General features: G+C 39.7%; 1 protein-coding gene across 3 annotated transcripts in view; it reads right to left on the bottom strand.

Moving 5' to 3' along the window:
• Positions 1-3,479: 3,479 nt before the first annotated feature.
• LOC134608462 (carbonic anhydrase 2-like) overlaps positions 3,480-13,922 on the bottom strand; it is a 30,610-nt gene continuing 20,167 nt past the window's right edge. For all 3 annotated transcript variants that reach the window (XM_063451280.1, XM_063451279.1, XM_063451281.1), the window contains 5 exons: positions 11,377-11,495; positions 10,373-10,465; positions 7,673-7,735; positions 7,404-7,559; positions 3,480-3,809 (listed from right to left, as the gene is read on the bottom strand). In XM_063451280.1, the coding sequence (XP_063307350.1) occupies positions 3,690-3,809; positions 7,404-7,559; positions 7,673-7,735; positions 10,373-10,465; positions 11,377-11,495 (551 nt within the window). In that variant the 3' untranslated portion in view covers positions 3,480-3,689. The remainder of the gene's footprint in view (positions 3,810-7,403; positions 7,560-7,672; positions 7,736-10,372; positions 10,466-11,376; positions 11,496-13,922) is intronic.

The raw sequence follows: 13,922 nt of genomic DNA on the forward strand, positions 1-13,922 counted from the left end.
CCTGTAACTTCCCAAAACACCATAAAGGCTGTACATAGGGGGTACTGTTTCACACGTGAGACATCGCTGAATACAAATATGTGTATTTTATTGCAGTAAAAGCAAACAGTATTATGACATTCACAGTTAAATTGTCAGGCAGAACTAAAATAATAAAAACATGTGTTTACATTTTATTTTGATCAAAATGTGTACATTTGGCTTAGTCCTTAAGGGGTTAAACCAAACCCCAAGTAAACAGAACGGTAATTTGTAGCACAAGTATCTACAGCTGTCGATTCAGGTGGGCAAGCCCAGTGTGCTTTGTCCCAGTTCCCTGGGTATGAAGGGGTTAATGTTGCCAACAGTCCACTACGGGCCAGCGCTGGTGGGTATCGCTTCCGCCGGTATGCCCAAAGACCTGAGGAAGGTCGGAACCTCTGACAGGTGTACCAGAGGGTGCGTTTAGTCATATTTACTGCCAGTAAGCCGTGGACCCCATTTAATCCCTTAAGGACACATCTGCTTCACCTGCTTTGGTACTAATAGTGTGGCTATGATCCTCTTGCAATAGTGGGGCAGTTCAGTGTTGATGACTGATTCCGTCACCCCTTTGATGTTGTGTGCCTTTGCTCTATCCTCCATGTTTGCCATTTGGGTTGTCAGGGAGCTGCATTGTTTCTGCAACAAACTCAAGGCAGTATCCATGGCCGTTTAAGCCACCCATGCCCCCTAATGTGTTCTTTGGCTGTCACCACCAGTTTGGTAAGTGTTGATACCTTTTCCTGCACGAGCGCCATGTCTGCGTGGAGCATGACTTGGATGTCTTTCCCCCAGAGCCTTGATGTCGGCTTTCGTGGCAGACGCGTTGTCTCCCAGCTCCACAGGTACTATAGACTTTGCCTGTGGCTCCGATATTTCTGGTTCCCAGGCTGGGATTTGCTCGATATTTTTTTGCCTTCTTCCCCACGTTGTAGGGTACTCGGGGAGGTAATTGTGGCTCGGTATTTGTGCCTTTTGTACCAGGAAATCACAGTTTGTGAGACACGTCTGGCTCGTTCAGGTGCTGGCTCCGCCCCCCAGAAAAAAATATTCCATAAGAGGCCTTTCTCTCACATGTCAACCATTTCTTTGGCATAGACTCCTATGCTGAAGAACCGAGTTACAGGGAGAGCAGAAGACACAGGGGAAGATGCATCTTTGCCTGTGTTTCTCCTAATCCCCTTTTGAATTTCTTCCCACCTTTTGTGTTTCTTTCTCCTCTTTTGATTCTTACCCACTTTAGTGTATCTTATCACCAATTTTCACTTTGTGTGTCTTACATCTCTCTTGTGTGTCTCTTACAACTACCCTTGTATATATTTTACATCCTTTCAGCCTGTTTGTTTATCCCTTTGTTTTTACCCTTTTGCAGACCCTCGGTATGTCTCTTTTCTCCCAACCCCTTTGGTATGTATCTTAGCTCAAGCCTCTTTGTCTCTTTTTCCCTTCCCCAACCTCTCTGTGTGTCTCTTTACCCACAGCCCCTCTCGAGTGTCTATTTCTTCTGCCCCAGTACCTCTGTGTGTCTCTTTATCCACAGCCCCTCTGTGGGTCTCATTTTTACCTTCCTCAGCCATTTTGTGCGTCTCTTGTTCCCCTTTCCCAGTCACTGTGTCTCATTCTCCCCTTCCTCAGCCCCTCTGTTTTATTCTTGTTCTCTTCTCCCAGACCCGTTGTGTGTCCCCCAGCCCATCTGTGTGTCCCATTCCCCCCCAGTCCCTCTGTTTCTCATTTTTCTTACAACCCCATGTCTCATTCCAGCACAACCATGTGTCACATTTCTCCCCCCTCAGCCCAAACATGTCTCATTTCTCCGACCCCAGCAAGTCTCATTTCTCCCCCCTCAGACCTACCATGTGTCTCATTTCCCCCAGCCTCTCCATTTGTCTAATTTCCCCCAGGCCCCCCATGTGTCTCATCCCCTCCAACATTTCTCCCACCACCCCATCATATATCTTATTCCAGCCCAACCATATGTCCCATTTCTCCCCCCACGGCCCCAACATGTGTCTCATTTCTCCCAAACTAGCCCAAATAGGTGTCACATCCCCCCCCAGTCCCTCCATGTGTCTCACCCACTCCAACCCAACCATGTGTCTTATTTCCCCCCAGCTGAAACCATGTGTCTTATTCCTCTCCCCCAGCTGAAACCATGTGTCTTATTCCTCTCCCCCAGCTGAAACCATGTGTCTCATTTCACCCCTGTCCAACTATTTTTCTCAGCCACTGAACCCTGAAAAGTGTATCATTCCTCCCCCCAAGTCCAACAATGTATCTTATTTTTCACTCCTCAGCCCAACCATTTGTTTTATTTCTCCCCCAGCCCCTACATATGCCTACATATTTTTCACTCCTCAGCCCAACCATTTGTTTTATTTCTCCCCCAGCCCCTACATATTCTCCCCCAGCCCCTACATAAGCCCCTCCATGTGTCTCATCCACCCAGCCCAACCATGCATCTTTTTTGTGTTTTATTTCTCCCCAGTCCAGTCATGTGTTTCACCTGCCCCCCAGGCCAACCATGTGTCTCACCCCCGCCCCCCCCCCCCCCCACAGCACAACCATGTGTCTTATTTCCTCCCGCTAGCCCATCCACGTGTCTCATCACCACCAAGCCCTCCATGTGTCTTATGCCTCCTAGTCCATCAATGTGTATCATTTCTCCCATCCCAGCCAAAACATGTTTCATTTATTCCCTCAGCCGTAACCATGTGTCCCATTTATCCCCCTAGTCACTCCATGTGTCTCATTACTCATCCACAGCCCCTCTCTGTGTCCAATTCCTTCCCACAACTCCATGTGTTTCATCCCTCTTCAGACCTATGATGTGTCTCATCCCCCCCAGTCTCTCCATTTGTCTCATTTCCCCCAGCCCCTCCATGTATCTCATTTCTCCCCCCAGCCTAAGCATGTGTCTTATTTCTTCCCCCAGCCGCTCAATGTGTCTCATTCACCCCCAGCCTCTCCATGTGTCTCCTCCCCTTCAGAACAACCATGTGTCTCATTTCTCAAGTTTATTAAAGCTAAAAGTTAGCACATGCACAAATAAATAAACCAATCAGCCCAAATGTTAAATTTGTAGACTTTTATTAATATATCCAAAATACAATTATAATTTAATGTACGTATATCATGTATATATCTCTGTAATTGAATGAATTTAAGACTGTTCAAAATAAGCACCAATATTAAGACTTTTCTAATATATATTTTATCATATACATTTAAAATATTTACACCTCTGTTAAAATTATTTTCTCTAAAATAAGTCGGTGCAATTTTAAAGTGTCAGTTCACATTATTTAATATATATATTTATATATAGAATATGTATGTACTTCAAGTTTTTTCCTCATTTAAGACAAAACTAAAATCTATATAAACTATCGGAAAAGGCTTTTTTTCCTATAATGCAGCATTGATTTGCAGTAGAATAAATGTAATTGCAGAGTTTGCTAAGCTTTAAAGTGAATCTCACATTATGACTGATTTGCCTGTCAGCAGACTTTCACATTTCATTAAGCAGAAGAATTAAATGCTTAGAGAGAAAAAAGGATTATGACTCTCAGCTAAGAAAAAAATCTCCCAGTTTGCAAAGCTAGAGATAATTCAAAGTTAAAGTTGGTTCTACAGCTGATGACAAAACATAGAGAATACATTGGCTTTTCCTAATGGAATGAGGCCCTGACCTCTCTGTTCTTCAGTGGTTGTGGTGGACGGAAGTTGTCCACCATGTGGCATGGGTCTTCACTTTCGTCATTAAAGAAAAGGCTTCGGAGCTTTGAAATCTAAAAACAAACAGAAAGAGAAAAATGCAATTTCCATTTTCAATATCACACATGGACTGTTTTGGTCTCCAGTATACTCAACAAGACCTTTCCCATTGTAGTATATACCGATATTGTCTCCAATTTGTGTGCTGATGATCTATATCATGCTAAAGTATTGATAACATATTGCAGTTATATCACAGAGTTAGAAATGGACATATTTAAAGGGACACTATAGTCACCTGAACAACTACAGCTTAATGTATTTGTTCAGGTGAGATCTATAGCTCCCTGCAGGCAATCTAATGTAAACACTGTATTTTCAGAGAAAATACAGTGTTTACATTGATTGATAGGAATACCTCCAGTGGCAGTCACTCAGACGGCCACCAGAGGGACTTCCTATCATGCAGGGCCCTAAAAAGGCCCTGTATACGTCAGACGTATTAAAATATGTCTGACGTGTGCAGGAGAAAGAAGGCACTGTGTGCGCGCCTTCTCTCTCCAGCCTGTCAGCAGAGGAGGGGGGCGGGCAAAGACTGCAAGCTGAGCGGTCAGTCAGCTCAGCTCGCGGCCGCGCACACCACGCGTATGCATGAATGCCGCCCTCTGAAGTATGTGTGCGTGTGTGGCGAAGCCGCGCATGCACACAAGGGAGCAATGACGCTTCCAAATGGAAGCGTCTGATTGCTCCCTGCTCGCGCCCGCCTATTTCGTTCCATTTTGACGAAAAAGGGGGCGCGGCTTCACGAGGCTCCCGGCGCTGGAACCAGGTGAGTAAGTTCGTCTGCCTGGAGAGTCCCTTTAAAATGACAAATAGTTGAGTTGCAGAATAACATATTTATAGCATTTATAGAAAAAAATAGATTTTATGAGCAATTATCTCTAACAATTAAGGCTTGTTCTCATATGTAATCACAAACACATGTAATGCTTATAAAACTGAAATAAAATGAAGCAAGTATTCAGAATATGAAACATGTACGAAATGGCTTGATAATGTTTCCTAGGATAATATAAATTCAATATGATATAAAAGTTTGAAGAGCTATTGATCCTCTGAAAATGAACCTCCGGGTCAACTTCTACAATATTCCATTCAAAACGCTACATAGCCAAAAGTTGGGCATTGTTTTTTTTGGTTTTTTTTAAGCGCAGTTGTCTGTGTAGGCGACTACATTGTGAGAATCATTTTTTTTATTACAGAATGGAAATAGTGACCACATCTTTTGATCAGATCTTTTGAAACAGTGTCCACATCTCTATATTTTTAAGTGCTTATCAATAAGGACTGCGCCAAAGGCATGTGTTTTGAAACATGACCAATTGCTGAATCCTGTTATTAAAATAATGAAAAAAGGAAGCAGGTATAGTAAACGGTTACTCCAATACTGGTTTTAGTCCGACTACAAAGTAGCTCTTCCTATAATGGTCACTCAAAAAAAAAAAAAAAAAGCAAAAAGATCTAGAACTTACCTCTATTCCAACGAAAAGAGAAGAGGAGGTTCTTAGCTCAGGTAAATGAGTAATTATACGTAACTTTTAATATGATAGATAATCAAAAGGTACGCAAGGTTTTTGTATAACCACTAGATGGAAAGAGGACTTAACCACACTAGTAAATAAAATCGAAATACAAAATAATAAGTGATAAATTCCCAATATATACAGTGCTACAAAAAGGGAAAAATGCTAAATATGTATAGATACTAGAGTTACTCTAGGGTGTAAGTGGGGTAGTTGAAATCAGAGCTCAATGGCAAAAATGTGGAGAATAGTATCCTTTGGACGATCAGAGCAAAATGTAGCTAACATTGAAGGTATATAACATAGTGTGCCATGAAAATGATAGTTATGCTGTGCTAATGGCAACCCTCGGCTAAACAGTGCTTCGTCTCTGTTTTAACAGCTACTCTGAGTGTGTGGAGTGATGTCCAAAGAGGACTGTTGGTAAAGAGTAAACAGAAGTAGTTATGGTAATATTGATACAAATGGCAGGCTGAGTAATCACAAAACGAACCTGTGCCTTCTTGGGCACCTATGCTTATATCGTAAGGCTAGGTCTAGCTGTCACTGGTTTCTCCGCACCCGGAACCAGGAAATGATTTGGAGACAGTCGGCAACAGCAGCCAGGATAGCAGCCGGAAGATTTTTTTACATTACATGAGTATATGGAACTTTCTTTGCGGTTTCCTGAGGCTGGTGAGCGGACTAACTACCTCCACAACAAGTTTTGCTGTTTTTAAATTGCTATTAATAAAGTATACTTACCTGAGATCCGGATTGCAAGCTTCCTTTCCACGGATCCCACGCACTCTAGGGGCTGATCCTCCCTGAGTGCTATGGCAACGAGTGGTGCTTTTACCACTCCAATCTTGTGAGTGTAACACCTAAAGGGCACCTCTGTTTGCTTTATTCTATATATTTATAAGTAAATTACTATGCTGCACTAGGAGCTCTCTTTCTGTTTTTGTCTCCTTAATAGGTGTCGGAGTGATTTCCATGTTTGCAAGTATACCTACAGATTGTGTTTTGTTTCACCACAACCACTGTTTTTTTCAGTTATTTATAATATTTCCATTCTGTAAACACCTCATTTCATGTACACAGGGTTACTTTCACTCTCTATAAGAGGTCCATAGTGAATACAATTTTTGTTGTTGCACACCATCACTACTGTAAGTTACTAATGATTATCAGAATACCAGAGTCAATTGTGTTATAAAAAAGGCAGACAAGTAATTCTGCTCACAAAAGGTAACTTGATCTGTACCTTCAAAGGCACTTATATTTAGATAGATGAATAAAGACTATCTGTATCTAAATACAGGAGGTCTAATTTTGCTGAAAAGGTTTACTAATGAGTGCCTTCAAGGGCACCTATATGTAGAGAGATAAAAAGATTCTGTCAGTCAGTATGGGGCAGAACACCCAAAAATCTAACCACCTGGGTCGATTCGCTGCTGAAGAATGCGGTCAGAAAAAGTAAGCTGTGATACATGTGCAGATTGCACGTCGGCTGTCAGGATCTGTCAGAAAGGAGTCTGCAGGCCGACCTGGAGTGGATAGTGGATCCCCGATGTGCATTTCGCCGGTTGGGCTGCTCTTCAGGGTGAGGATTTACCTCTATTCCAGCACCGAGATCACGTTCTGCAGCCCATTCTTCCTCCACGGATATCACACACCCTTGCCGAAAGGGGAGAGATGTCAAGGAGAGGGGACTGAGTGGAGGACACAAGCTGCACAGGAGGGAAGGAGGTGCTGCAATTGGCTTTCTGGAACCAGCATGTGTCAGACACCAGATTTGCACAAAACCCACATCGTGCTCTTGTTCCAGACTGCCTCATAATACCTCGATGACACTGCCAGAGGTGGAATTACATCTCTGACAGCAGTGGAGTTAATAGCAAAATGCAGTGGGGTTCATAGCAAAACACTGCACATACAGACTCCAGGCACCATGACCACTTCATATCACTGAAGTGGTCATGGTGCTTAAAGTAACCTTTCAACCAAGTAAGGCTGATTCTTGTTTGATTACATTGTCTTCCTATATGTTTTTCAATCTCTTTCAATACATGTAGTGTAAATTTAAAGTTAATTTAAACTCACCTGTTGAGAGCTAACACTGATTGGCTCTTTAAGGAGAATCCAAGTAACACACTGAAGGAGTGGTGGAGTGGTTAAAGAACCCTTATAGGTCCAGAAATCCAAGGAGTTTGGAAGCAGGCCGGACGGGTCATAATCAGTGAAAGCGGCTTCCTTTCCCTAACGGATAAAAAAAAATGCATAGTGATTAACAGTAATAACATTAATAATAAATTCAATATAACAATTTCTAGTTTAACTAAAAATTAAAATATAGAACACCAAATGCTCACCTTATTTGGAATAAGATTTAAGGCATTGATCACCTCCTGCAATTCAGGTTTTGTGTCTCCTACCTGAAATACACAAATAATACACAACTTTATTTTCTGATTCGTATGTTTCATTGCATTGATGATTTATGAATGTATTTATTTTATTGTAAGAATAAAGGTGTATCAAACTATCGTTTTATAACATCAATGCTGAATTGACTATTTACAGCTAACAAAAATGGGTAATTAAAAAAACAATTGAAGCAGTGGGCAAACAGCATCATAATATAGGCAACTAGCCCCACTCAGCTGATAGAAAATGACATTTTCATGAGTCATGCTCTATAAATGTCCATATTTATCTGTTTGCATTTCCAAACAGCTCTTGGAGGATCCCACCAACTTGTAAGATTTTCATATATTTTCATTTTCTACTGAACACATGCACATCAGCCTCACAATGACACTCTTGGCCATTACCTTACAGCTGAAGATTGCTTTTCAGCCACTGATATGTATGCAGACCAATTTGTCTGCACTGTTTTCAGTTTATGTTTTCAATTTATGTTGCACCACTAACTTTTTTAATGCTTTATCGACGCTCAGTGCAAAACTTCACGCATTTTACAGCTTTTTGTATTGTTTTTTCAATGCCCAATTTATTGTATTGTTTTTTTTTTAAATAAAAAACGTTTTGCGGCATTCTGCATCTTAACCTGCCTCTCCTGTACATCACCTCTGTTCTAAAATGCTTTCTTCTTGCTCATTACTGTACACATTCAATTCACATTCTGGACACGTTCAGCAAAGAACTTTTAAAAGTAGAAAGTGGATAACTAAATTGCAAGTCCCAGATCCAAGCAGGACTGTGATGTACACAGAGAACTTTGAAATGTGCTAGTCTGACCCACCTCGTTCATGCTATTAGACAAGTGTGTGTAGACTAGTACCAGGCTGTTCCATTTCTATTTTCTGCTTAATTTTAATTAGCAATTGCAGTCTTGGGTTAAACTTGTCAAACAGTTCAGTTTCTTTGCCGTATTGGCCCAATCCCAAAGGCACGAAGATGGTAAAAGGGCAGGAGGGCTCATCATTATTAATACCCAAACTAATATAGAAGGGAGTTTGGAAATAGATTGATCCCTGGGTCTCCTGTAGTTACGCAGTCTTACACGTATTTTTCAAATAACTACTGATAATTACTCTTGAGTAACCAACCTTAAGTCACAATCACATGTTTTGTACATAGCTTAAGTTTTACTTTAATCAGGGAAGCCATTAAAGGACCACTATAGGCACCCAGACCACTTCAGCTTAATGAAGTGGTCTGGGTGCCAGGTCCAGCTAGGTTTAACGCTTTTTGCAGTAAACATAGCAGTTTCAGAGAAACTGGTATGTTTACCTATGGGTTAATCCAGCCTCTAGTGGCTGTCTCATTGGCAGCCGCTAGAGGCGCTTCCGCGCTTCTCACTGTGATTTTCATAGTGAGAAGATGCCAGCGTCCATAGGAAAGCATTGAAAATGCTTTCCTATGGACTGGCTGAAAGCGCGCAGCTCTTGAGACGCGCATGCGCATTCAGCCAGGGATGTCAGAAGAGGGAGGAGAGTCCCAGTGCAGAGGGAGCCCGGCGCTAGAAAAAAGGTAAGAGATTAACCCCTTGCTCCCCCTTCAGCGCCACGGGAGTGGGACTTTGAGGGTGGGGGCACCCTCAGGGCACTATAGTGCCAGGAAAACAAGTATGTTTTCCTGGCACTATAGTGGTCCTTTAAGAAGCTATCCAGCTTTTGCTGAACTTTACTTGACATCATTACTATTTAGCACTTACTGTAAAAGTAGGTGAGGCTCAGTGGAGATTGATCTCAACATAGTGTATTCATTTGGAGTTTATTCTCTAAAAGTGAATTTTGCTGAATTGACAATTGACTTACAACACACATGCTAAACATAGTTAACTTGAAACAAACATATAACTCAGCCTATTTATTTTTGTTCCTTAATTTTTGAAATTTCACAAATTGATAGTTATCTCCATAAAATGTATTAACCCCTTTGAAATGTTAGTTAAATTAATAAGCCCCTTTTGAAAAGCCCTGGGCATTATCCAGAAGAAGCGGTTTGTTTATGGTCGTTCTGCTCTGCAATCCATGGAAATGCAAGGCTTCCCCTGCACTAGCTTAATTGTTTAATTACATCATAATCAGATTATCAGAGAAATGCAATCATAACTGACAGAACTGCTGCCCTCGAATACTGAATTAGAAATCTGCACTGCAGACGGCAAAAATAAACAGGACCCCCTGCCAGGTCACTGAATGTAAAGTGTTTGCATCTTAAAAATGCATTTATAAAAAACTGTTAAAATATCCTTCTGAATTTTGCAGGAAATAGTTACAAAATGCACGTAGTTTCATAATTATTGGTGTGTTCATAATCTCTATAAAACAGAAACCTTTTTACCCCACATTTATTTTTTCACATGAGAATAATATAATATCTCACAGCACATTAAGGGTTAAGAGCTAAACAAACACAATAAAAGAGACATCAAACAGCCATCTGATTAAATGTTGAAAGCTACTGCAGGGAGAGGAATTTGTAGAAGCATTAAATATATATGTGTTCCGTCAGCCTACCCTTTCAGAGAGAGATGCTATGTTTAAATATAGCCTAGTCAAAATAAAGAAATGTAAGATAAATTGTGCAATTTGTTTGCTTACCCGGAGAAAAACACCAACTACTGCCAGCCCATCGCAGTGTTTCACAGCTTCACCAAAACTGGCGTATTTTGTGTTCCAGTGAACCAAGTGCAGCTGTTAATAACATAAAATAAAATCGCTGAGTTATAAATACAGTGTTAGTTATTGACAAACAGCAGTGCTAGGCACATAAGCCACAAGAGAAAAATTATAAAGAACCATGCTTCTTCAGCCCTGGTGTTTTCTGTAATACCATTAAAGCACTTTCTGGGACTAGGTATCGAAATAAGATTTGGATTTTTTTTTTTTTCAATTCATGATGTTTTTTTTTTTTTTTTTAAATGGCTCGATTGCACTAACTGAAAAAAATAGGTCCAAATACTCACTGTATCAGGAGGATTCTGATCAATTATTGTATCACTATTTATCCAAGTGCTTACTGTATCGTTATCAATCTAGGACAGGCTTCCTCAAACTTCGGCCCTCCAGGTGATGCTGAACTACAACTCCCATGATTATCAGCCTATCTATTTCATTCATAGAATCATGGGATGCTCTTATAGCCATAATGCTGGCAAAGCATCAGTGGAGGTGTAGTCCAAAACATCCAGAGTTCCATAGGTTGTCTACCCCTAGTCTAGGTGATCTGTTTATCACTTTCAGTCCAGGTGATCACTGTATCACTATCAGCCCCAGCTCTGCATCAAAACTGTATCACTATCAAACTACATCAGGGGCAGACAACCTTCAGAACTATAGACCTTGTGTACTACATCTCCCATAATCCACTTACAACCATAATGCTGGCAAAGTATCAGGGGAAATGTAGTTCGAAAACATCTGGAGTGGTAGGCTGCCTACCGTTGAGCTAGCTACTCGCTGTATTACCATGTGTCTCTGGTGTTTACGATATCATGATCAGTATATACTCTTAACAGTATAGTACTGTTGTCATAGAAACAATGGCAACAATAAATATAAATATTAGTAGTTGGAACTCGAATCAGCATGTCAAGCTTCCTTACCTCTGCTTCGTATTTAACTCCATCGACAGTGTGCTCAGAGCCGTGTCCATCGCAGGATCCCCAGTGAAAGTGAAACTGCTTCAATCTGTAGGTTCCATCAACAGGTCCTCCTCTAAGAACTGTAATCCCAGAACAAACAAACGATTAGACTTCATGTGTTAATGGAGGAGCAACTGTAGACCTCTTCATGCTCTTTTAATAAACTCTTAAGAGACCATTGACCCATTAAGTGTCTCTTCCTTCCCTGTCAGCTAAGGTTTAGTGAATCATTTTTAATTAGTTAAATTAATTGTGACATCTGTCTCAATCCAATCTCCTTAAATACATCATTAGAGCTTTTTTTTAACACTGTTAACCCTGCATGCGTTCTCTTGTAATTCACTGATACTCAAATGACTAAGAATTTTTGAAACGTTAGATCCAGTTATCTCATGCACAAGAATCTTAAAATATATTGAAATATAATACTTTAATAATGCATTATTTAATGCAGATTGTAAATTGGGATGGTCAGTATTTCTCCACAGGTTAATTATACGGTCTGTATTCACTTAACTATTTACAGTTTGGATCATTTGCACATTGTTTAAACATTTGTACAAAAATATGGTGTATATATATATATATATATATTTAAAGGATACAACTGAACAGATGTGGTTTTATCATGCACTGTATTGCATTGTGATGTGATGTAAGTGTCACTTAACAGTCAGTTACAAAGCAATGCAATATATATTTAGTTGTATATATTTTATATATATATATATATATATATATATAATATTATTTAATTTATGTAAAATCAACATCAAGACCTAAATACTTAAAAAATTATATTACACATAAAATAGCTTTCCCTCTGATTATTTTTTATAGTTCAGAACAACTGAATAATTAAAAGGTAGGTCAAGTCACCCTATAGGGATTTTACAAATAATATTCATTTTGTTTATTAAGTAAAATAATTTTGGACTGTGATGTCTAGCCCTTTGTTACGTACTGTATTCCCCATGGCTCCTAGCTATCCATTTGCATGTCTGGTATTATGGGTATTGTAGTCCACAGCAGTTGGAGTGCCAAATGCTGGCCCTCAATGGCCTATGGCAAAACTGTATAATTGCTGTGAGGGATTGCCTAGTGCTGACCGTATACTTTATTAACATGATGTAAAACATAATATGTTATAAAATATACGACACACTAACATGCTTTGAAATTCTACTGTGTAGTAGAATGTTTTTATTCTAAGAAATTAATACAATCATATTATATGCTAGGGTGTACTGAGTATGATGGGAGTTGCAACCTAGTCACAGCAAGCATTGCTCAGATTTCCTTTCTAAGTTCATAAGTTAATGGATTCTCTCCCATCAGTAATAAGCTTAGAGAAACGTGGGATTGTTCGATAGCAGGCATCAAGGAAACACTCTGTCTTTTAAATGGCAGTCCTAACATTTCATTATCTGGTATTAGTCTTCAAAAACAGTAAATTGCAGTGAACTAAAATCCTAATGATAAAATTGAGGCAACAATATGTAATCTGAATCCACTAGAGGCCATATTGCAAGATGATTTTTTTAGCTTAAATTTTACCATTTGAGTGTAAATTTGCTACAAATCAGACTTTAGTGAATAAACCCCTCTGAGTTGCCGGGCGTAAAAGGATAAAATATAGCCAATAACTAAAATACATAACAGGATGAGTAAGGAATATATTGAGCTGCTATCTTTCTTGGACACAAATGCTGACACACTATCGTTGTCTTTGCTGCACATACACCAGCTTATCAGCATAGAACAGTCTATGTGACAACGTATACTGCTTTTTCACACTTTCAAACTCAGAAAGACATGACTACATCTCAATTTCATATATAATCGATTTGTATATCTAATGGAAAAGTATGTTGATACAACACATTCAAACTCAGAAAGACATGACTGCATTTTATTTTAATTCAATAACTAATAATGAATATACCGTATCTAATGTAAACGTATATTGGAATTTACAACAGTGATGAAAACATACTTCACTACAAAGGGGAATTCTGAACTGAGGAATGTTTCCAATTTAACTTCTTTGCCCTAAATTTTACAATTCCCCAGTTAATTCTCAGCAATTCCCACTTCAATGTTTAAACTCTATTGTAATTATTTATGATGGCTCTTTTGGATTAAGGCATTCTCAAACTCAACCCATGGCGCTCAGTAATAGTCTATGTGCTTCTTGGAATAAAAGTGTAATAATTTGTGCATTCTAATGTACATTGAACTATTTTCCGCTGCCTCTCCTTTCAGCCCATTAATTAGTGGGGTTTATATAGTTACAGAGTGTGACAGAGATACAACGCTTTGCTCCCATACACTTGATCCCCAGGTAGAAGGAACTACAAGATGGAAAAACTAGGGGAAGGAATGGTATCAAAGTCATGTTCAGTTGTCTATGGTTTTCACACTTTTAACATTTGGGGAATTTGAAACAACAAAGGTCACCAGGCCACCAGAATGTGGCTTCTCATCTATTGATTACATCAGTTTAT

Source organism: Pelobates fuscus, chromosome 4 (genome assembly GCF_036172605.1).
Source record: "Pelobates fuscus isolate aPelFus1 chromosome 4, aPelFus1.pri, whole genome shotgun sequence".
Classification (NCBI taxonomy): domain Eukaryota; kingdom Metazoa; phylum Chordata; class Amphibia; order Anura; family Pelobatidae; genus Pelobates; species Pelobates fuscus.